This window comes from Schistocerca gregaria, chromosome X, assembly GCF_023897955.1.
Source record: "Schistocerca gregaria isolate iqSchGreg1 chromosome X, iqSchGreg1.2, whole genome shotgun sequence".
In the NCBI taxonomy this organism is placed as follows: Eukaryota; Metazoa; Arthropoda; class Insecta; order Orthoptera; family Acrididae; genus Schistocerca; species Schistocerca gregaria.
In genome coordinates, this window is record NC_064931.1 from 649,294,331 (window position 1) to 649,319,518 (window position 25,188).

The window sequence follows — 25,188 nt, forward strand, 5'->3', positions numbered from 1 at the left end:
GTCTCTCTCTCTCTCTCTCTCTCTCTCTCTCTCTCTCTCTCTCACACACACACACACACACACACACAATGTAAAGCTAAATTCAATGTAGAGCATATTTTCAGACATGGTCTTTGAACATCTGAAAACAAGTATGTAAAATTAACTTCAGAAAGATATACTCAGTGAATGTCAAAATTCAAACTTTAACTCAAGAGTATAAAAAAGAATCATTACTTTAGCAGGGCATTATTTATGCTGTGTTCCGACACTGCCTGGAAAGTACTGAGAGAAAAAAAAAAAATTACAGTACTGCAGAAGCTGAATTTAAACCATTTTCAGCATGTGTGTGCTTTCTTTTCTTTTTTGTTTAAATTGTTAAACTGTGAGACTGTTGCAGACTCTCAGTGGGAACGCAGAAGTAAAAAATTTCATCCATAAAATGTCGTGGAAACAATTTAGGAACTCTCAGAATTACACCTCTGAAACAGATTCACCACAGTATATAACATTACAGACTTTTTGCATACCACAATCTTCACAGTTATAATAAACAGCACAACTACTTCAAGATTCTTTATGTTTGAGAAGAGTGTAATTCCATTCAGCTTGTACAATAAATGATCCACAGAAATGAACTTACACTGTGCATTTTGTCTTTCTATATTTTATATGCACAATTGTAAGTGTGCGTACATTGTGCAAAATCTGAACCCCCCCACCGCCAGCAGCTATGCACATGCATGCGAGAGAGAGAGAGAGAGAGAGAGAGAGAGAGAGAGAGAGAGAGAGAGAGAGAGAGAGAGCGCACTAGCTTTCTGACATGACACAGCACTGAAGGGAAAGTTCCACATTTCTGCTGCATGACTAGATTCTCCAACTTTCCATACAATTCTTTCCTTACGAAAATTCCAAACGCAAGCATGTCTTATGCAATGAAAACTATAATTAATTACATAAATATAATACATTAGAACAACAACAGTTGCTGAAGACACAATTTTATTGCAGATAACCAATATTTATGCCATGAAATACTTTTGAGATAAATATCTTGTAATAAATCATACTGTTGAGATTCTGAGCAAAAAGTCATTCACGTAAAACATTATGAATACATGTTCTAACATCAACAAAATTTCTAAGTTGTATATAAGGTGTGTTTAAGTGAATGAGACTGAACTTTTAATTTACAAGACTCTAAATACTGTTGAATTGCCCCTTTGGCAACAGCAGCAGCTTATCCAGTACGCAATTACAGGTAAGTGTATTTCATGTAATTATGATGAAACACTTCACAGCATTATGAAATGGAACTCTGAACCATACTTCATAGCAATACTGTGACAGTATCCAATAGAGTGTAGTGGGATTATGAATCTTGAGCTATACCTGGACATGGTTAAAAGCATATGACAGAAAGCAAGACACTTGACTACTCAAGGTTTGGCACATGCTTGTAACACAAAAATAACTTCAGTGATTGGGAAATTGCTGTTAGCTTCATTTTTGAGTCAGGGAACCACTAAGAAAGTAAGAACCATCAATGCATTTCACTGCTATTAGTGCAAAATTCTTTGCAAGGATCTTGGAAGAAGCACCCAAGATTTTATTTATGAAGCTACAATGACTAGCAAAAATATTGATGGAAAATTGCATTTTTCAAATCTCATACAAGGTTTTGATAGGGTTCCTGGAGCAAAATTCTAGGCATTTCAGTGTGAATATAATTAATGGAAGGAATAAAGGTAATAACTCTCTCTCTATAGTAGAGGCACTGAGTAGCCAATAGGCACACACACAAGATTGAAAATGTTATGAGCTTTTGGACCATGACCCCCTTTAGAGATAACCAGTGCACAACACTCCTACTCTCTCTCACTCACTCACTCACTCTCTCTCTCTCTCTCTCTCTCTCTCTCTCTCTCTCTCTCTCTCACACACACACACACACACACACACACACACAGTGAGAGCAAGTGTGTTTTCTGTACTAGTGGCAACTAGCCCAAAAGCTTCACAATTTTTCAGTCTTGTTTATGTTCCTGTTAACAATGCAATGTCTGTGTTTTCAAGTGTGTTGTTACCTTTACTCCTTCCATCACTTGTATACCACCAAGGATTTTCCATTACCACACTTATATCAACGGGATATGATTTCAGTCAAGTTTTGTGTCTTTCCATTAGCAGTCTATAAAGGAAACACAAGAATTATGTGGGAACAGGATACTACTAGCATGCTGAGTGTATTACAAAGCAAGGAGTCAGTCATGACTAATTTCAATCTACTGGTCTCTCTCTCTCACTCACTCACTGGAGAATTTATAAAGCAATGTCATGGTAGAGTAAAGAAACAAATTACTCCAGCTATCTATGTGGCTGGACATCCTCATATTTGTGGCTGGTCATATGATAAAAGCTCTCAATGAATAGAATCAACGAATTTATATCAATGTGTGTGTAGAAGACTGACACAGAAAGTAACAGAGATGTCAACAAAGGCCATAAAATTAGAGGGGTTTGTGAAGAAAGAAATGGGGACAAGCATGGAAAAAGCAAAACCATAATATTTAGAAAAGCTGACAAATAAAAGAATGAATGTGACTGTAACAAAAACAAAAAAAATCACAGTAATTAGAGGAGTTACTCATGAAAGAAATTGGGATGAAACTGCAAAAACAAAGACCACGATAATTAGCAGGAACGCGAAATGGAACAATATTCCAGTGAATGGTTATCCACTAGAAGAAATTTCAAAATTCAAGTTATGTTGGGTTATTCATGTGAAGGAGGATGATAAGATCGTGGAAATAATAAGAACTACAGGTCTTCTATTTAATGCCCCCAGTAGAACTTCTTGAACCAAACCAAAGATACTGTAAAATTTACATTTAAACTTTAAATAGTATGATACAATGGCCTGAAATGAAGAGAGGAGACCAAGAGGATTCAGAAAGTATAAATAAGATAAGGAGGAAAAGTAAAAATAATTTAAAAAATTGGGTATGTTCAGCAATAGATAAATCTGAAGAACTGTGGTATGGAGCCACTAGAGTAAACTATCCACAAACACTATCTAAATGAGGTGCAAACATACACTTGATGCCAAATAATATTTATAGATTAAAGGTATGAGTGTAGAACAGGAAAGGATAAATTAACTAACTAACTCATTACTTCAGTTGATACACTAGAAAGTTCATATATAAAAAAAGTGTTTCAAGCAATAGTTTGCACTTCAATATGAGCTAGCATCATATTTAAAGCAAAGGCAGCTCATATAATGATAAATTTTGGCGGGAAGGTTACAGTTTCAATTCTGCATGATAGCCGATTCCCATCTATGAGCCAAAACAATAGCTTCGTGCCCCTAACTAAACTAAAAACAACCCAGTAAGCAAATGCCTTGCAACTAAAGACATTTGAAAGTCTGAAAAGTAAATAACTTGAGAAGCCTATTTCCAACATTCTTACAGGAAACTAAAGCACTGAGAGTAGAAGTACACTGAGATTCAATGCAACTGTTTTTCTAGTATTTGGTGGTCTGCTAACAACAATGTCATTATATAGAGGCAAACATTTCTACACAAAAATGTTAATTTGTAGCTTAGGTGTTAAAAGATATTTCTAGGAAATCAGTCCCATAACATTTTAGGCACACCTCATATTTACAGTGTTAAAGTTTCTATGAACTCGAAAAACAAAATCACAATATAAAATTCTTTATTAAAAAAGCTGTACATTATTCTTCATTTGATGAGAAGAAGTCAAGTATTAAAGCTGCAAATCAGGTCTTCTTCAGACAATAATTCTCACAAATTACAATTTTCTCACTCTGCATAGTGGTGCTTTAATGAATATACAGATAATATATTTTAATTCTTTTCTTCCATATGAGTGATTCAATGTTGCTAAAACTCCTGAGGAATCAGAGGCACTCCAGTGTATCCTTTTATAATACAAAACTTTGTCATAAATATTTTGAGGAATGAAATGTATCACAAAAATTGATGTTTCTGTATCAATCGATTGTTCACTACACTTAAAATAAATGAAATTTTTATATCTATCACTCAATTCTCCAAAATCACTACACTTCTCAAATGTTCTACAAAAGTCACACTCACAAGCACATCACTCCGAGAACAATGTTATCACTAACTAAACTTTATACATTATATATATTTCCACAACATATAATTACAAAATAATATTTAAATTTTGTTAAAGCTGTTCAGTTTGCTGCAGTCTTTGAGTGCTGCATACCCGAATTAATTCAATATTCAAAACTGAGTACTAGTTACAGCATTCTGAAGTGAGGCGATGAGTGTACAGCTCATTCACAAAGCAAGTAAACAAATATTATTTGTTTTGTGCTTTTATTATTCTGCATTTCCAACATTTGCCAGAAATTGCACATTAAACACCTATTTCAAGTAATAACAAAAACAGAAAAATAGGTGAAAGCCCTAGGCTGCACACTTTCACTTGAAGTTTGTTGGAACTTCACTAAAACTAACTTTGTGCCTATAGTTCTGCAAAACGCTGTTCTGCATAGAACTCCAATAAAACCTGCGCAAAACAGAGCATCAGTTTAATAAATCAAAACTGCTAACTAATGCTAATCAGTACAAATACACATTCTATGTGAATGTGCACTGCAGTTTAAGAATAAAATGCAAGAAATTTTTTAATCAGTTTTTCTTGAAATATGCTTTACATTACTCACATAATGCAGACTGAACAGGCTCACAAAACTTGTTCTGAGCAGTATAATGTCTTAATGGTTTTCAGTATCAAAACCCAATATGTGCTATATGAATTGGATGAAGTTTACTTTAGAATCACGTTTGTCAACAAAGAAGAATCTTTCATTCTTGTCTTTCTCAAAATGTACAAATCATAAACACCGTAATTACTAAACATATAGGTTACATGCTGTCATTTATCCACAAATAATGTGTCAATTATTTCAGTCATAAGGAACCCTTTAAAATGACAACAGCAGTCGAAAAGTTTTCAGGTTTATGGTATAAGCTGTCTGTTGTTACGAGATGCACTATATATGAAGCACAGTATGTTTATATATTACATTACAAAAAAATTTTATATAAAAAGTCTGAATAGCAAAGAGTAAAGGCAACATTTATTTTAATATGAAGTAATACATACAAAAGTAAAAAAAGTAATACTGTCAATCCTTATATTACACCGATGTTTCTGAATTTAGACGAAGCACGAATTTATTCGATTTTGGGTCCACAACTTCTTCAGTTATATTGAAATGTGGTAATGTTTTCACGTTACAGAGAAGAGAAACATCGTTCTGACGCAGCTGGAAGCACGTGCCATCAGTAATGGATCGTGACAGCAACTCGTCACAAATCAAAGCCCATGTCTGAACTGACTTTTGTTCTTTTTCATTCTGTAAAAGATAATGCATCAGTCAAAATTAACTTTGTGATTTTCCTGTCTCTGAGTGGGTGACAAAGAAATAATACACAAACAAGTCCACTACATTTTCACTGTACTATTTAAACTGCATTGTTTTGCTTTTCATTCATTTTTGTCATACACAATTTCTTGAACAAAGGACCAAAAAATACATTTTAAACACTTAATCATAAAATTTTAAACACTTATGAAGTGCATACACAAATGCATGTTTTAAATAGCATTATGATTTGGGCAACAGCTGCAATTTTAGCTTTTATCATTAATAAAACCATCCATAAATGGTTAACCTGCAATGCAATGAATATATTGTGATCAATAAAAATCTGTGCCAGGCTATAACCCAAATTGGGATCTCCTAGTTACCACACGTGGAAGTTACTAGCACCCACGGTGGGGCACTAGAAGCACTATGTTATAAACTCTCAAACATTTGTGGATGGTTATAGAGAGTTCGAGAGAGTGTTCTGGAAACTGTTCAGGTCCACAACATCACATGGTGGATTGGATCTTCCATCTACTGCTTGACTCACATTGCATGTGTAGATTTGACCCATCTTGGGAAAGTTCAAGATTTTGTTTCTTAATGCATATAAAAATAATACCTTGCCATTTCTCACAGTCCATAGTTTTAAAACATTACAATGATGTCAGTAACAGCTGCTAAAAGATTGAGAATTTTAACTCAGCTGATGTGGCTTGCAAACTAAGAGGATCTTATTTGCTCACCACCAGTGGCATTATATTTAGAGACCATAAGGAGACTTTCAAGAGAGAGTTTTGGTGCTACCATCATACACACCCAGTCTTGTGTTATTACATATATAAATTGCTAGTGACCAGATGTTGGTGTACGGTTACATTCGTGGGATAATGAACCTGTGACTGACAGAACCTATGATACACTTATAAAACCCCAAAAAGGAAACAAAAAACACTGTCTCAAAAGAGAATTATCATCCATAAGATATTTTTCCATCTAATACATGATTACAGACATGGGCATATTATAAATGGGTACATAAACGATGAGTGTTGCCATGATCTGCAATGACTACAGCAGAGAATAAGACACAATGGCGTTGATAAAGTGTGTGGTTGCATGTTACATTGCTGATTCCACAACAGAAGAGTCTGTATCCCATGCCTCAATTAAGGGTGCCTGTCTAGTGCCCAACAGGCATATCTTTGTTGAAATGACAACACTCTTAGAACTGGGTTAGGTTGTGCTAATAATTTCGAAGCTTACATAACAATGAAGTTACTTGAATTACCATGTTTCTGTACACTAAGGTCAATCCCGTTTGCCTCCCAAAAAGGGAGGTGGAGTGACAGTAAAAATGGGAGATCTATCAAAACAATTTCAAATACTCAGTTCATCATTGGGCCATGGTGCAACACTCCAATGTCTATCATGCATTCCAACTGACTCAAATATTGATTCCGACTCTACAGATGCACTTTGCTTGAGGCTGGACCTAAATTTACAAGAGTCACAGGGTAATTTTACTGTGAAATCCTGAGAAATGGCAGTTGCCAGTACAAAGGATCCACTGCTACAATAAGCATTCACTTACATCCAGCAGGGGTTGTCATGTCATCTTTCTACATACATACACCAAAAACAGTTTCGCATCACCTCAGTTCCAGAACCTGTACAGAAAATTGGAAGAAAGATCAACAAAAACATGATTTCCACCATTTTTATTGCTCAAGAAACCACACATTGCATGTTGTACCACCATACAGTGAGACCTTCGGAGGTGGTGGTCCAGATTGCCGTACACACCAGTACTTCTAATACCCAGTAGCATGTCCTCTTGCACAGATGCATGCCTGTATTTGTCAGGGCATACTATACACAAGTTCATCAAGGCATTGTTGGTCCGGACTGTCCCACTCCTAAATGGCAATTTGGCGCAGATCCCTCAGAGTGGTTGATGGGTCACGTCGTCCACAAACAGCCCTTTTCAATCTATCCCAGGCATGTTAGATAGGGTTCATTTCTGGAAAACATGCTGGACACTATAGTCAAGTGATGTCATTATCCTCAAGGAAGTCATTCATAAGATGTTCATGATGGGGGCGTGAATTGTCGTCCATGAAGACTAATGCCTCGCCAATATGCTGCCGGTATGATTGCACTATCAATTGGACGATGGCATTCACATATGCAACAGCCATTACGGTGCCTTCCACGACCACCAGCAACGTACGTCAGCCTCACATAGTGCCACCCCAAAACAGCAGGGAACCTCGATCTAGCTGCACTCGCTGGACAGTGTGTCTAAGGCATTCACCCTGACCGAGTTGCCTCCAAACACATCACCGACAATTATCTGGTTGAAGACATATGCGACACTCTTCAGTGAAAAGAACGTGATGCAAATCCTGAGTGGTCCATTTGTTGTTGGGCCCATCTGTACTTCACTGTATAGTGTCGTGGTTGCAAAGATGGACCTCGCCATGGATATTGGGAGTGAAGTTGCACATCATGCAACCTATTGAACACAGTTTGAGTCTTAACAAGATGTCCTGTGGCTGCACAAAAAGCGTTATTCAACATGGTGGCATTGCTGTCAGGGTTCTTCTGAGCCATAATCCATAGCTAGCAGTCATCCACTGCAATAGTAGCCCTTGGGTTGCCTCAGCAAGGCATGTCATTGACAGTTCCTGTCTCTCTCTATCTCCTCCATGTCCAAACAACATCGCTTTGGTTCACTCCAAGACGCCTGGCCACTTCCCTTGTTGAGAGCCCTTCCTGGCACAAAATAACAATGTGGCCATTATCTAACTGCAGTACTGACCGCCTAGGCATGGTTGAACTACAGACAACATGAGCCGTGTACCTCCTTCCTGGTGGAATGACTGGAATTGATCGGTTGTCGGACCTTCTCCATCTAATAGGTGCTGCTCATGCATGGTTGTTTACATTTTTGGGTGGGTTTAATGACATCTCTGAATAGTCAAAGGGACTGTGTCTGTGATACAATATCCACACTCAACGTCTATCTTCAGGAGTTCTGGGAAACAGAGTGATGCAATTTTTTTTTGGATGTATGTATGTATGTATGTATGTATGTATGTATGTTCAACCCTCTCTATGAACTATTACTACATGCACTATCACCTTAACACACTGCACAGTGTCATCCTGCTGCCTACTGAAATGGTAGGCTACAGAACCACTCTGCCAAGTCTATGAATGGACAGCCTGTGCACATAACCGACCATCATTGCATGCTGCCGTTTACTACGAATAGCCCTATAGTAATCATGGGAGTGCATCAACAATATTTATGCAGGGCCCTTCTTCGGGCTACATGTGGCTCCTCATGGTGGACATCTTGTGCAATTTGCAAGTTGTGGCCTGTATGGCATCCACAACAACTGTAGGGACCATGAACGCTACGGTAACCATTTTCACCACAAAGGGTGCCTGTAACACTACATGTCAGCTTAGCATCAAAAATTTACATCTTTCTGCTGCAGGAATGGAATTCAGTGGCTCACAACCACTCATATTCATTCCGTATCCAACTTAAAAGCTGAGCAATTTGTGAGGCACTCAATTTCCAAATGTAAAAGGGACTACTGGCAACAACAAAGAATGAAGCATTGACAGTATTCATGCCTACCTACAGGTGTTATGCATATTAACCATCAAAGGGTAAAGTCCAGTCAAGATTACTTACAGCCACCACAATCGATCCCTGCTGGACCCTCCAGCAGGGACACACACCAAGAAGCCATTTTTCCAAGCTGAGGTACCTATTTGGAATTGAAAATCTGGACAAATTCCTACAAGGATACTGGCATGATCATTGTTTATAAAGGCCAAATACGTGTTCTCCATCACAGTCCAAGGCGAAACCCTTGTGTGTGATTAGAACCAGCTGAGGCTGCAACCATGAGATAATACCTCCAAACAACATCCAACACCCTATCAGGATCCCAGGCAGCCCACATGCCATATGGTGGTGTTGGTGGCCTAACCACACCACCAAAAAAACCTGCAAGGTCGGTGATGCTGCTCACCATTGTTACCTCCTCAGCCAATGTCTTGGGACCATGATGAACTATCACTGTAGGTATGGACACAGATGGAGGTCTCTGGTCCTATCAGCACTGCCAATGTCCTTGATGTTTCTTGCAGTGGACTCTTTAAACTGCCAGTAGCACTACTTTTGGTGAAAACTTCCACACAGGAACCTCTGGCAGAGATCTCAGCAGCTCTTCCTGGAGCTCATGCATTTTCATGCATTTCACACCTTCATCAGACAGTGAGATGGAGCTTGTAACTAGTCACGCACCACCAAGAGCACTACAACTGTGAGACTCCAGATGCTGCTTCAAGTACCAATCTTACTGCTCCCTGAAACCTCCCTGGTAGATTAAAACTGTGTGCTAGACCAGGACTCAAATCTGGAACATTTGCCTTTTGCGGGAAAATGCTCTACCAACTGAGCTATCCACGCAAGACTCATGAACCGCCCATCTTACTACATCTTATGTACAACACCTCTGTGATGATAAGTGGTAAAGGGTTAGTGTCCAGCCATTATTGTGTTTACAATAAATGCAGTCTATACCTTCTCTTTTCACCAGTTATTGAACCATTGACTGCAATTCCACTGTTTACTTTCAACTCTAGTACTGGGTCTTAAGCTACTAACTGGTTTTGCTTTGAATGTACCTACACCATATTTCTATTTAGCCGACGATGACTGTGCTGATATAGGATCATCACTGTTGTTGCCTTTATTCACTCCTCTGGAGGATATACAGTGTGGTTGTAGTACAATGCCATTAGTGCAGCCACAAAAATAAACATTCACTTTCACAAGGAGCAAAGAACTATAGAGCACATGATACCCATTAATTTTAACTTATGTTGTGAATTCACATAATAATAATAATAATAATAAGAGAGATTAAAAAGCTGAAAGCAGAAGACGCCTTTTATGTTTGTGGTACTTACTTGCAGAACTGGAGAAGGCACCAAATAAGGTTCAAGGAATGCCCTGGGTGTGAAATCATGACTTAAACACTTTGCTAAGTGTGCTAAAATAGATTCCACCGAATGCCGTGGTTGTTGCCGGGTGATGCGCAAGTATTTCTGTAATGCCCGTGCCATTGATGGAAAAACAGCCTGGGCTGCTTCATGTGGATCCATTGGAATTGCTGGAACTGAAGACACAATATGCTGTATTAATGAAATAAACAAGATGAAAAAACATTTTCTCAAATTTGGCAAACAGAACTATGCAGACTGCAAGGATACACTGATGAGCCAAAACATTATGACCACCTGCTTTATAGCTTGTTTGTGCACCTTTGGAACAAAATAAATCATTGATTATGCCTGGCAGGTATCCGACAGCTTGTTGGTAGGTTCATGGAGGTATGTGGCATCAGATGTCTACACGCAGGTCATGTAATTCACACAAATAACTGGCTGCTGATCAGTGTTATGCGGTGATGGTGCCCAATAGTGACACAGATGGGTTCCATAGGATTTACATCAGGTGAAAATCTGGTTGCTGAGACAAACATGAGTTCACTATAATGCTCCTCAAACCACTGTAGCACATTTCTGACTCTGAGAAATGGACAATTATACTGCTGAAAAATGATATCACCATTGGGGAAGACATCAAGCATGAGAGGATGCAGGTGGTTCGCAGCTGTCAGTATGTCTTTGATTATTACCATAGGTCTCATGCAAGTGCAGGAGAATGTCTCCCACAGCATACTACTACTACTACTACTACTACTACTACTACTACTACCAGAATGCGTCCGGGGCATGCTTCACATTTAGATCTGCGGTTCACCTCAATGATGGCGTCTGTGAAGGCAATCATTGACCTAGTGTAGCAGAAATGTGATCCACCCAAAGAGCCGACACATTTCAATTGATCAACAGTCGAATCCTGATGGTCCCCAGCTCATTGAAATCTTAATTGACAATGTTGTCGGATCAACATATGACTATTTACGTTTGGTCTTTTGCAGAGCTCCATGTTCAATAATGTATTATGAATGCTTCATTCCAAAACACTTGTGCTCTTTCAGCAGAGATGCCACAGTCACCATCTATCCTACTTTACTGAGCAGACAAGCCTCCAAAACCCACATTCTACGACGAGTCATGGACATCCAACTATTTAGCACCTAGTGATATTTTCACTGTCTTCCTACCTCTTTCTGTAGATGCTCAAGACAGTAGCATGGGAACATTTTACCAGCTTCACGATTTTAGAGATACTCATTCACAGAGCCTCCATAATAATAAACTGCCCTTTGTTATTTCAATGGGTTTCCCAATTTGAAGCATGTATCTTTGCTGAGGTGATTCCCCGTTTGTGTCTGCTTTACTTTCACACTTTTGTAACCGTGTCACATGCCCACAACATCAGGTGGCAACTAATGTCACAGTGGGCAGAGGTAATAAAGTTTTGGCTTATCAGTGTACAGAGCTTGTGGGGTCCCCTTGCAAAGGCAGGATGCATTATACAATAAGAATAGTTGAGATGGCTCATCAGAAACTTTTTGTTCCTTCTAAATGATAAGGATTTGAGATTACAGGGCAGGTTACTTCCCTCACTGCCATTTATTTAGCCTCCCACTCATGTATCACTTTTCACATCACCAGTGAGGTAATGAGGTGGTAAAGAATGGTCTTAAACTCTTCGTTAAAGGTGTATGTGGTAACTTGTTCAGCTACCACACTGTCCTGGACTTCCATGAGCCTTAGAAGTGAGGATATTAAAACCTGTTTCCTTTATATTTGCTGGAGAAGTATGACGACACCCTGTTAATAAGTGATTGAATACTTGTCTGATTAAGCCATATCAGCTTCAATGTGTCGCACAGGTTTGGAGTCGACATATGTACCACTGTCAATCTGTTTGTTACAGTTAAGTCCTTGAATAACCACTTGTTTGCAAATATTAATGCATGCCACAGTGATATAAGAAATTATGGTTCAGATATTTCAAAATCAGAAATTAAAATCTAGTCCAGATGCAGTATTTTGACAGTCATACACCAGTAAACTTGGTAAGGCAAAATCTTTGTATACTTACCCCATGAAAAGTCTTTGCTGGATAACAAATGTAGGCTCACAGTTTCAGATGGGGAGCAGGTGTGGAACTGGCTCTAAAGGCGAGCTTAAATGATTTTTTAAAAACTGAAAACAGTTCCCTTGGCCAGAATACTAACATTTTAAAAAAGAAGCATGAATAATAAGAGAAAAAAATCATTTGTTAACTCAAATGCATATTGCTCAGTCAAATCTTCTGTTGACTAGATAATTAGTTGTCTATGTCAAGATGCAAAGCAGAAGGACGAGCTGTAATACACAAACCAGTTAAGTATCTTCTCAGCAATTAAAATAAATAAATAAATAAAGATTATTATAGTATGTCTTCTGATTAGTTTCCTTGGAGTTTAATTTTCTGCACTGAATAGTGTCCTCATGAGGAATCGAATGCTATTAATTTCCAGACTCTCAGAGAAAATCACATTTATGTGACACACCCTTGGAGGAACTGACATTTCAAATGACTTTCTCCATGACCCTGTAGTGTCAGTGTAAGGCAATAAAAACTAGTAAAGTACTCTGTTTATATCTCATGTAATAATGTATTCTTTGTGTGTATGAGAGGGAGGGAGGGAGGGAGGGAGGGAGGGAGGGAGGGAGGGAGGAAGGGAGGGGGAGGGGGGGATTGTGAGTGCTTAAAAGTATTAGTAATTTATTCATCCAAGGTTATTAGTGTACTGTACTTGGTATGGTGAAAGGAAAACTGTCATCTGGCAATGTTGTTGCCAGCTTTCAACTGTGAAATGCAAAAGGCTATTGGCGGTACTGAAGCCATGACATACAGTCATCTGTAGAACTGTGAGGTGCAACAATGAAGCATTGCCTTACAGAAGTACACAAAATCATGTTACATGACCTACTGTGATAGATGAATGAAGCAGATTGAGGATTTGAAAAGAATCTTCAGATCTGTACCATATTTATTTAATTTGCCTGCTGCACAGAATAGATTTCACCTTTGGCCTTTTGTCTGAGAGGGAAGAAAACTGTTTTATACACACTATCATGTAAAATAGAGTGGATTAAATTCATACACGCCAAGCATTGCACACTGGATGGTCCCCTTTCTGGGGAATAAAACCATGTCTTAGTGAACTGCACCCTACCTAAATCAGAGTTAAAAATACCTCATCTAGCCGGAGTAGTTGCATAGAGGTATGCTCCAGACAAATGGTCGACTTTAACAGTTGCAGCTTTTTGTATGTTACTTCTAGGCAATAGTCTTGAAAACATCACCTGGCTGAGGTGACTGCATGTCAAGGAATGGAACTAAGTCACAAGAAATTTTGTAAATTTCCCCTGGATACTGCAACACCTTAGTTAGTTTCCTTGATGAATTCTCTGGTAAGAGTTACACAGTAGCTCTTCTGTTGCATTTTTTACAGTTTACGAATGACATATATAAATAACCACATAGAGGCAGCATTGAGTTTCAGACAGGTGCAATGGAAAGGACCACAAAAATATAAAAGCTTTCTAAGTTTCTGCAGTAGAAAACACACACAGTCACACAAGCACATACGTGTGAGAATTGTGCTTGTGTTAATGAGTGTGTTTTCTACTGCAGGAGGAGGACTTTGTCCGAAAGCTTCAATATTTTAGGAATCTTTTTCAGTGTGCCTATCTACGACTCAATGCCTCCTCACATGGCAAGTAGCAATCTATCCTTTCCATATTGTTGTTATTTCACCTTTGAGTTTCCATTGTTTCATATATGTAAATAATAACACCAAACATCTCAGCAGAAATTTGTTTATTATCTAAAACAGCTTTCTTGAATTTAACGAACCAAACCTAGGTCTCAGGCTACACAACTGATAAGTCTATCATAACAACCAAGATACGTGTGTGTGTGTGTGTGTGTGTGTGTGTGTGTGTGTGTGTGTGTGTGTGTGTGTGTGTGTGTGTGGTGGGGGAGGGGGGGGGGGGAGATGACAATCACAAGCTTCTTCATTAATCTGTTAATACTTGACAGTCAGGACTTCACCAACTTGATACCAAAATAAGCATTTCGATACGAAGGATTGAATGAATAAAGGCAGACAACCACATAAGTCTCGCTGATGGAGCTACCTGAGATTATTATGCCTCCAGGTAGTGCTATATAGCAGTCCTCAGCCGGGTAAAGTTGTCAACTTCTCATTGATCCTGCCTTACCAACACAGATAGCAGTTAGTAACGATCCATGTCACTAGTACCCAGACCACTTAATGGTTAACCATTGACTAGGGTTTTTTAACTGGACTGAACACACAGATGGATGCATCAGTCAGTTGCTGTCACGGTGCTCAGATACAGTGAGTTGGCTGTACACATTCAGTTAAGCCAGCTAAACATATATTTTGCAGCTTCCTTTAGGAAACTGCCTTATCTGTCCTGTATATGTATACAGATCAGTGAGCTGTCTGTGGAGGGCACATCATTAATCGTATCCCAATGAACAACGCCAGCAATGCAGGAGAGCATATTGAGAGATCCATGTTGGAGAACAAACACAATCCAGTGATGAAATTCTTCTGAACACTTTGAAGCCCACTACAGTTCTGTCCCTGGGGTAGAAGGTTATGGAGCATTTAAGCCAAAACAGGGGCAGACCAGTCCGAAGTTTTGTGCTGTAAGTTCTATGAAAGCCTGTTCATCTGCTGTGGAGTTAGAAGCAGGTACTGGAAATACAGTTATGGCATGACAACCATTACAGTGCCTATGCGCAAGGAGGTAGTAAGGGGAAGATATGAGGTGTGAAAAATTTTATTAATAAAGGTGGTTAAACCAGTTTAATCTCAAAGGTTTACTTTCTATGTATACTTTCTCTTTGAACATTCCAGTACCTCTGAACTGTCTCTTATACACACTGGGATATTGACCTTTCAGCTCCTTCCCATGTGGCCTGAACTGATTTATGTTCCACTGTAGTATGACAACCAGCAGCAAGGTTTTCTAAATCCGTTCCTTCGTCTTGTTGCCAAGTGTGGTGGTGGATCCATGTACACTGCCACTGTGACTGCAGAATTCACATTCAGCACCACCAGTGGGAAGTTGAAAGAAGAGCGCCCACTTCTCTCGCTGTCACTGCCACAACCAGCAAAGTAGTGCAGGTGGCAAGTTCCCAGCATGACCTTGCTCTCTCTAGCCTCAACTGTTCTCAATGAAGGTTCCACTCACTGACTAGGACTATTTTCTATCATTTTGCATGGGGAACAGTGCATGTTATTAGAACTGGCCTGGAATGCTATTCTTTTGATACTGTTCTCACATGTCATTCTGGTGCTCTGTCACTGCCATTGTGCTTCTTGCAATTAGTAGTTGTAATAAAGACCTGTAGGTCCTACAGTTTTTAGCAACGAGGCTGTTCCATTTCAGCACTTATTCTGCGAGTATAATGGATTCGGTGTTGGTTCAGTTGTTACAGTGGCAGCAGTAGTTTGAACAAAAAGTTAGACTCGCTTCATCAGCTGATTACCACTTCACATCTTGTCATTAGACCTTCGCAACTGCCTCCTGCATGCCCACCCGCTGCCACAGTGTTTTCATCGTTTAACCAAAATTTTAACTGTACGGCAGCTAATGATTCAGAGGGACTGGTGAGTTCCCTCTGGTAAACCTTGTATTCCATCACCTTGTTGGATGGGCTCTCTTTAGTCTCATCAATCATCGCTCAAATGCCGTATCGTCTGTTGGTTATTGACCCACCTCATTACGTTTCTGATTGTGCACATGGCAATTATCTTGCAGTGGTGATGTTGATGAGGATGGCACACTACTTGAATTCTGTATGGTACTTAGTTTTGACATAACTTGCAGTTTTGAAAGAAAGGAACAGCTGCCTCACAATTTCTTGGAAAAGCATGCATTAATTCTTACATAGTTGGTCAGGTTAAGATATGATATATCAAATGTGGAAGTAGTAGTTGTAGTCGCAGTTGTAGTAGTTGTTGTCTTCATTCTAGAGACTGGTTTGATGCAGCTCTCCTTGCTACTCTATCCTGTGCAAGCTCCTTCATCTCCAAGTAACTACTGCAACCTACATACTTCTGAATCTGCTTAGAGTATTCATCTCTTGGTCTCCCTCTATGATTTTCACCCTCCACACTTCCCTTCATCACTAAGTTGGTGATCCCTTGATGCCACAGAACATGTCCTACTAACTGATCCCTTCTTCTAGTCAAGTTGTGCCACAAATTCCTCTTCTCCCCGATTCTATTCAGTACCTCCTCATTAGTTATGTGATCTACCCAGCATTCTTCTGCAGCACCACATTTTGAAACCTTCTATTCTCTTCTTGGCTAAACTATTTATGGTCCATGTTTCACATCCATAAATGGCTACACTCCATACAAATACTTTTAGAAAAGACTTCCTGACACTTAAATCTATACTCAATGTTAACAAATTTCTCTTCTTCAGAAACGCTTTGCTTGCCATTGCCAGTCTACATTTTATATCCTCTCTACTTCGACCATCATGAGTTACTTTGCTCCCCAAATAGCAAAACTCATTTACTACTTTAAGCGTCTCATTTCCTAATCTAATTCCCCCACCATCACCCGATTTAATTTTACTACACTCCATTATCCTCGTTTTGCTATTGTTGATGTTCATCTTATATCCGCTTTTTAAGACACTGTCCATTCTGTTCAACTGATCTTCCAGGTCCATTGCTGTCTCTGACAGAATTACAATTTCATGGGCAAACCTCAAAGTTTTTATTTCTTCTCCGTGGATTTTAATTCCTACTCCAAATTTTTTTTGTTTCCTTTACTGCTTGCTCAATACACATATTGAATACCATCGGGGATAGGCTACCACCCTGTCTCACTCCCTTCCCAACCACTGCTTCCCCTTCATGCCCCTCGACTCTTAACTGCCATCTGGTTCTTGTACAAATTGTGAACAGCCTTTCACTCCCTGTATTTGACCCCTGCCACCTTCAGAATTTGAAACAGAGTACTCCAGTCAATCTTGTCAAAAGCTTTCTGCAAGTCAACAGATGCTAGAAACGTAATTTTGCCTTTCCTTAACCAATCTTCTAAGGTAAGTCGTAGGGTCAGTATTGCCTCACGTGTTCCAATATTTCTACGGAATCCAAACTGATCTTCTGCAAGGTCAGCTTCTACCAGTTTTTCCATTCATCTGCAAAGAATTCGTGTAAGTATTTTGCAGCCGTGACTTATTAAACTGATAGTTCGGTAATCTGTCATCACCTGCTTTCTTTGGGATTGGAATTATTATATTCTTCTTGAAATCTGAGGGTATTTCGCCTGTCTCATGCATCTTGCTCACCAAATGGTAGAGTTTTGTCATAGATGGCTCTCTCAAGGCTATCAGTAGTTCTAATGGAACGTTGTCTAATCCCGGGGTCTTGTTTCCACTTAGGTCTTTCAGTGCTCTGTCAAATTCTTCATGCAGTATCACATCTCCCATTTCATCTTCACTTACTCCCCCTTTCATTTCCATAACATTGCCCTCAAGTACATCAGCCTTGCGTAGACCCTCTATATACTCCTTCCATCTTTCTGCTTTTGCCTTCTTTGCTTAGAATTGGGTTTCCATCTGAGCTCTTGATATTCATGCAAGTGGTTCTCTTTTCTCCAAAGGTCTCTTTAATTTTCCTGTAGGCAGTATCTATCTTAGTCCTAGTGATATGTGCCTCTACATCCTTACATTTATCCTCTAGCCATCCCTGCTTAACTATTTTGCACTTCCTGTTGATCTCATTTTTCAGACGTTTGTATTCCTCTTTGCCTGCTTCATTTTCTGCATTTTTATATTTTCTCCTTTTATCAATTAAATTCAATATATCTTCTGTTACCCAAGGATTTCTACTAGCCCTCGTCTTTTTACCTACTTGATCCTCTGCTACCTTCACTATTTCGTCTCTCAAAGCTAACCATTCTTTTTCTACAGTATTTCTTTACCTGTTCCTGTCAATCAATCACTAATGCTCTCTCTGAAACACTCTGTGGTAGTAGCATTCTTAAATACTGACATTTAATGATTTATATATCTTCTTAGCCTAAATATTAAGACATCATTGTCTCACTCCTCTTTTTTCCTTGGCATTTTTGGCTCCATAAAGAATGATCAACAGAGAAACTGACACAAAATTCACTGAATGAACATGTGAACTCAGCTTTGTGGTATGCTTTAACAAATCTGCCACGCATTCCGTGTGCATTACACTGAAATGTCTTATGGCTACAGCAGTGACAACTCAAACAGTAAAAGCTGTTATGGTACAGATATATGAGCATTTTGAAAACAGAAATATGTCTTCATGTAGTCTGCCAAATTTAGTGATTCAGAAGGTAGAACATAAGCAGCACTCTTCTAAAGCTGACAACTGACTTATTTCATAATATTTCCTAAATTGTTACCCCTTCATCAGATCATTTCAGAAAATTCTTTGTGGCAATATTCATGTCATGCTAAGAATCCACACCCTTTCTTAATTTACAGGAACTATGTTTCTTGTGACACAATCTTATGTTCTCTAATGTTTTGCATTTGAGCAGCTGTTCAGATTGAGCAGATGATTATGTTTGAATAAGCAGTGCCCCATTCCACAGAAAATTCACTATCTTTAGAGTCTCGGTTTCTTTCTACAGAAAGGTGAGATATACCCTGTTAAAAACCAAGATTTTAATATTAGCTGTTGACTGGTGTGGAGGATTGGTCTATCGAACTCCTTTTGGTGGTTGGATGAAAGTTCCAACCAAAGGTCCATTCAGTCCACTGTGAAGTTTTGAATTGTGAAAGTTATCGACATACATGTTTAGCTGGGATATTAAAGGTCAGTCCAAACAAGGCCTTGCCTTATCTGGACAAGGAAGATACAACCAAGGTGCAAAAGGTGCCCTAGAAGTTGCCCACTAATTACTTTTCATCTCAAAAGCCATCCACTCTGTTGGCATGTAGAACGCTTTGAGACTGATTTCTTTCTTTCTTTGAGAGATTTGCATCGTCATTCCAATCTCAGCACCCTGTGACACACAAAGTTCCAGTACCTCACTACACAGTGAACAATGAAGCATCCCCATAGCTTACAGTTACAGATAACTGGTGGTGCTCATCAGATCCTAGCTCTGGAAGCTTGGGATAATGAAATCCATAACCAGCCTAGACTGAATGAGTTCCCTGAGGTGTTTGTCATTTCATATGAGCCAAGTGTCTTTACTGAATGGCATGGATGTGGTGAACATTACCCCCAACCTTCCATATTTTAGGCAGACACACCCAGTAAAATACAATAACTGCAGAGTACCTTGGCAATTGTATGAAAGCATTTACATGAACTCATACATCATCATCATCATCATCATCATCATCATCATCATCATCATTTAAGACTGATTATGCCTTTCAGCATTCAGTCTGGAGCATAGCCCCCTTATAAAATTCCTCCATGTTCCCCTATTCAGTGCTAACATTAGTGCCTCTTCTGATGTTAAACCTATTACTTCAAAATCATTCTTAACCGAATCCAGGTACCTTCTCCTTGGTCTGCACTGACTCCTCCTACCCTCTACTGCTGAACCCTTGAGTCTCTTGGGCAACCTTGCTTCTCCCATGCGTGTAACATGACCCCACCATCTAAGCCTGTTCGCCCTGACTGCCACATCTATAGAGTTCATTCCCAGTTTTTCTTTGATTTCCTCATTGTGGACAGCCTCCTGCCATTGTTCCCATCTACTAGTGCCTGCAATCATGCTAGCTACTTTCATATCCGTAACCGCAACCTTGTTGATAAGGTAACCTGAATCCACCCAGCTTTCGCTCCCATACAACAAAGTTGGTCGAAAGATTGAACGGTGCACAGATAACTTAGTCTTGGTACTGACTTCCTTCTTGCAGAAGAGAATAGATCGTAGCTTAGCGCTCACTGCATTAGCTTTGCTACACCTCGCTTCCAGTTCTTTCACTATGTTGCCATCCTGTGAGAATATGCATCCCAAGTACTTGAAACCGTCCACCTGTTCTAACTTTGTTCCTCCTATTTGGCACTCAATCCGTTTATATTTCTTTCCCACTGACATTACTTTTGTTTTGGAGATGCTGATCTTCATACCATAGTCCTTACATTTCTGATCTAGTTCTGAAACATTACTTTGCAAACTTTCAATCGAATCTGCCATCACAACTAAGTCATCCGCATATGCAAGACTGCTTATTTTGTGTTCACTTATCTTAATCTCACCCAGCCAGTCTACTGTTTTCAACATATGGTCCATAAATAATATGAACAACAGTGGAGACAGGTTGCAGCCTTGTCTTACCCCTGAAACTACTCTGAACCATGAACTCAATTTACCGTCAACTCTAACTGCTGCCTGACTATCCATGTAAAGACCTTTAATTGCTTGCAAAAGTTTGCCTCCTACTCCATAATCTCGTAGAACAGACAATAACTTCCTCCTAGGAACCCGGTCATATGCCTTTTCTAGATCTATAAAGCATAGATACAATTCCCTGTTCCACTCATAGCACTTCTCCATAATTTGCCGTAAGCTAAAGATCTGGTCCTGACAACCTCTAAGAGGCCTAAACCCACACTGATTTACATCCAATTGGTCCTCAACTAATACTCGCACTTTCCTTTCAACAATACCTGAGAATATTTTACATCTCAGAAAAATCAGTGGCTTGAGGATTTATTTCAAATTTTCTTATGGTCTTTTCATGTTTCCTTTTTCAGATAAAATGACTACTTGCCCTCATGGCATGAAATTCTATGAGGTTCTTGCAGCACCTACTCATCCTTAACTCGTGGGAGGATAATTATCGCACTATTGAGAGACTGGCTGTCAGCAAAGGTTTTTGAGAACACTGGTATTGAGATATCAGCAGCACAGTGACAATTCTGGATACTGAAATGATCAAATGCACGTGAGAAGTATATGTTGGCCACTATTTACATGGCATTTCCTCAGCATCCGCCTTGCCTGACAGGAGCATGAAGATAATGAAATGGTGACTGAAATGAATGACTAGACCAGCTTTATACTGAGCAGTGTTTGAGTAGGAAGCTGGTCATAAAGTAACTCTGGGGCTTCAACCACACAGCATTAACTGCAATGTGTTTAAGGCAGAAAATTCAAATACAAATTGTCTTCTGACAGAACTGGACTCTCAACAAGTGTACCGATGTGGAAGGGAGGAAACTACTTCAATACAAAATTTTTTCACGGGTTTCTGGAGAGGGAAGAACGAGGAGAAAAGTCAATTAAGTTCTTAACAACAAAACTGTTTTAAGTTAATGTGTCATCAAGTACACTGTGTACACTATCACATTATTACAGAAATACATTTTTGCAGCAACTACTTACACTTCAGGGAGGTGGGACAATCCTAACCATACCAAAACTTTTCAATCTTTTAAATTGAAATACATTTAAGATTCCAAAAGCACTTTACATTTCATAAGAAGGGTATGATCTGTTCATATGGAGAACAGGTAGCTCATGTACTTAGCACACCTAGATATGATTTTTATAGAATTTTGAGTTTGCATCAGCTTACATCATATCGAGGACAAGGCAGAGATGTGCCAAACTGTTTCATCTTAAATTACTTTACTCATTAAAGATATTTTTAATATGTTTTCATGTTGTTGAACAGTGACCAGAGACTCATAAAATAAAGACCAACACGTTTTCATAACTTATATTACAATATATTAAAAATGAGAATATCTGTGTAGTTCTTGTAGCTATTTGAGTCATCCAAAATTTGTGGCACACCCCACAAAAACTTGCACTAGTAGGCAAGAGGTACACAATGCTTACGCCACTCAACAAATATCATTGCCTTTAGTTTCTCAAGCAAATGATCATACTCCACCTTAATTCTGTTAAGCAAAAAAGCTATTAATATCTTACCTGTATTTGCCAGAACATGCCTATTTAATGCATCTCCCTGATCATTGTGCAGCCTCTTGATGTGGGTAAATGCTTCTTCGGCTGCTGTTATCAGCCGTGCTCTTCGTTTTTTCACCCTCCGCTCATAGTCATGTTCCTCATAGAAACGTTCATTGTGGCTAGAGTCTCTTCTCCTAGCATGTGCTGCCAGCACTGCCCGAGATTGACTCTGTAATTTAATGACAAGTCTTTGTTCAAATAAAACCTTTGTAACTGTTCAATTCTAATTCTTTTATTTTTCCCACTTTTAACAATTTCCTTAATATTACACAGCTGTAAAAACTAAATTCACATAATTATATTTCCTCAGTATAAGAAATAACCTGTATGTTTCCTTAGCTTCACACTTGAAGCAGGCAAAGTAACTGATTTTAGAGATACAATAAACTGACTATCTCATAAGATGTACAGGTGTGGTGTATTGGTTCCAAAGACAGATGGAGAATGTCTGTGGCATTGTGGACAATGATGTTGAGAGCAAGTTAGAAATAAGGCACAAGTTAATGAGAGAGTGGAGGGAAGCTTGAGATAGCAGCAGTACTGGAAGAGGTCTGGTCCACTTTATATCCAATAACAGGTAACAATCAATGGAAAGTGTTGACTATTTGAAGTAATTATTCCGATAATCCACACATATACTTTTATTTAGCAGTTTACCAATAAAAGCTGCATATACTTATAACAAAATGAATATCTTTTATTATTACAAGGACAAGGACAGTAGAGATGTATGTAGTACAACCTAGTAAACAAAAAGTATGTACTACATTTGCATTGTGTATATACAGTACATATATAAAGAAATAATGATTTCAAAAATCCTTAATTTTTATCTGTCTAACCAAGTCTGCCTGCTTACAAGGAGCTACATCACACACTTTTCTCAGGACAGATATTTTATACTTGTTGCTTACATCTTGAGATTCAAACCATTGCACAGCAGAATCTAAACATATAAATGCTTCAAAACAAGCTGGTGTACTTTCACCTTCATTTTATAGATCATTATTTGATGAGATGCTGGTGGCATCAGTGTTATGGATGGTGAGATTTATGATTTCGCTATCCTACACGATTTGGTGCCTTGGGTCTGCATCATCAACACTCAAATTTTTAAATGTCTGGTTCATCACATTCATGACAATTGAGTTCTTTTAGCATATTGAGCATTTTGGATATATCAATCTGTTTTGTCATTTTCTATTAGACTTTGAGAACTTTCTGCCATGCCCAAAATTTTATTCCAGATTCTTTTTCAAATTCTGTTCCTTTACACAATCCCGTGCTGCTCCAACCAAGTACATTGAATATATCAAATCAATATTTTTATGATTAACAAAGTTTATTCTCCTTCCCCTTCTCTTTCCAATAATACCTTAAACAACAATTCTGTTCAGTAATACTGTTTGGAAGTCTCAATAAAGCCTTGATCCACGGGCTCTATTAGGTAGGTTACATTAGGTGACAGAAACATCCCTTTCATGAATGCATCTTTTTCATTTAAGGTATCACTTCATGGAAGATTTGGTTTGCAATCCAGGAACAATAATGTTTTCCACTTTTTCCCATTCTTTAACTGATGAGCTTTACAGAAGGCACAAAAACTTCCATAAGTCATTCTGTGAAAAATCTTGCTATCCATTCAGGCACCTTTTTGTGAGATGTAAACAATAGACACCACAAACATTTTAATGCATTTGAAACAACACAGTTTATTACTTTTAGCAATGATGAGTATAGGCAATCAATGGCTACCGCCAGCATTAACACAAGCTAAAGCAATAATATGCTCATTGTTCATTTTTGGCCTAGGTGCCACTTATTCATGCCGGGAAGCAAGAGTTTTTCTGCCAAATCTTTCCAATCGAGCCCAGTGTCGTCAACACTGTAAGCTTTTTTCAGAGCATAGCATTCTTCCCCCAATATACCCCTAGTTTTACTTTGAAAGAATCAGCAGTTTTTCTCCTTTTATTTGAAGCTCATGAATGCCATACATTGATTTAAAGAATTTTAACCAGCCTATGCTTGCTTTAAAATTCGAAGGCCATCCCAGGTTTCCACTAAATTGAGTTGGTCTTTCATGTAGAATGGGACCACAGATGGGCTCCTCTTGTGATTTTTTTTTCTGTGTAAACCACTTGCACACAGCATCATCTATACCTGTGTTTATGGCAAACTTCAGTTTTACGAACTGTCGATCCATCAGTAGAATCAAGGTTAGATATAAAATTTGTGATGCTTCTAATTTTTTTAACATGTAACTGCTGACTTACCAACCTCATACTCATTAGATAACTTGGTTGCAGGTTCACCTTCCTCTAACCTTTTATTAATATCTTATCTATCTCTCATAGAAAGGACAGCACATTTAGGGATATTACACCATAATGTTACTTTACACAGCAAAGTTGACAGAGTGCAAACAGTTGTTATTTTCAGCAATTCGGCATTAGTACGGGGGGAGGAGTGGGAGAGGGCAAGACTGTAAAGGGGGGGGGGGGGGGCAGCAAGGATGAGTGAGTAATAGATCAGTTAAGTGGTCAAGATTAGAAAATAAAACGGTGATATAAACGACCATGAACAGCTTGGATCGCTAGAGCATATCATGATTTCCAATGCACAGATATGTCACAGAAGAACAGGAAAGGTGCATGTTAAAAGACAAAAGTATACGTGACAGTCAGGGAATGAGGTATTGAGCGAGTCAAGTGTCACATGAGTATTTTTCAGGGA

The 25,188-nt window shown here is 38.8% G+C and overlaps 1 protein-coding gene across 2 annotated transcripts in view; it reads right to left on the reverse strand.

The window, feature by feature from the left end:
- Positions 1–964: 964 nt before the first annotated feature.
- LOC126298449 (vang-like protein 2-B) overlaps positions 965–25,188 on the reverse strand; it is a 77,349-nt gene continuing 53,125 nt past the window's right edge. For both annotated transcript variants that reach the window (XM_049989779.1, XM_049989780.1), the window contains exons 7-9: positions 22,417–22,624; positions 10,415–10,623; positions 965–5,404 (exon numbers count right to left, since the gene is read on the reverse strand). In XM_049989779.1, the coding sequence (XP_049845736.1) occupies positions 5,186–5,404; positions 10,415–10,623; positions 22,417–22,624 (636 nt within the window). In that variant the 3' untranslated portion in view covers positions 965–5,185. The remainder of the gene's footprint in view (positions 5,405–10,414; positions 10,624–22,416; positions 22,625–25,188) is intronic.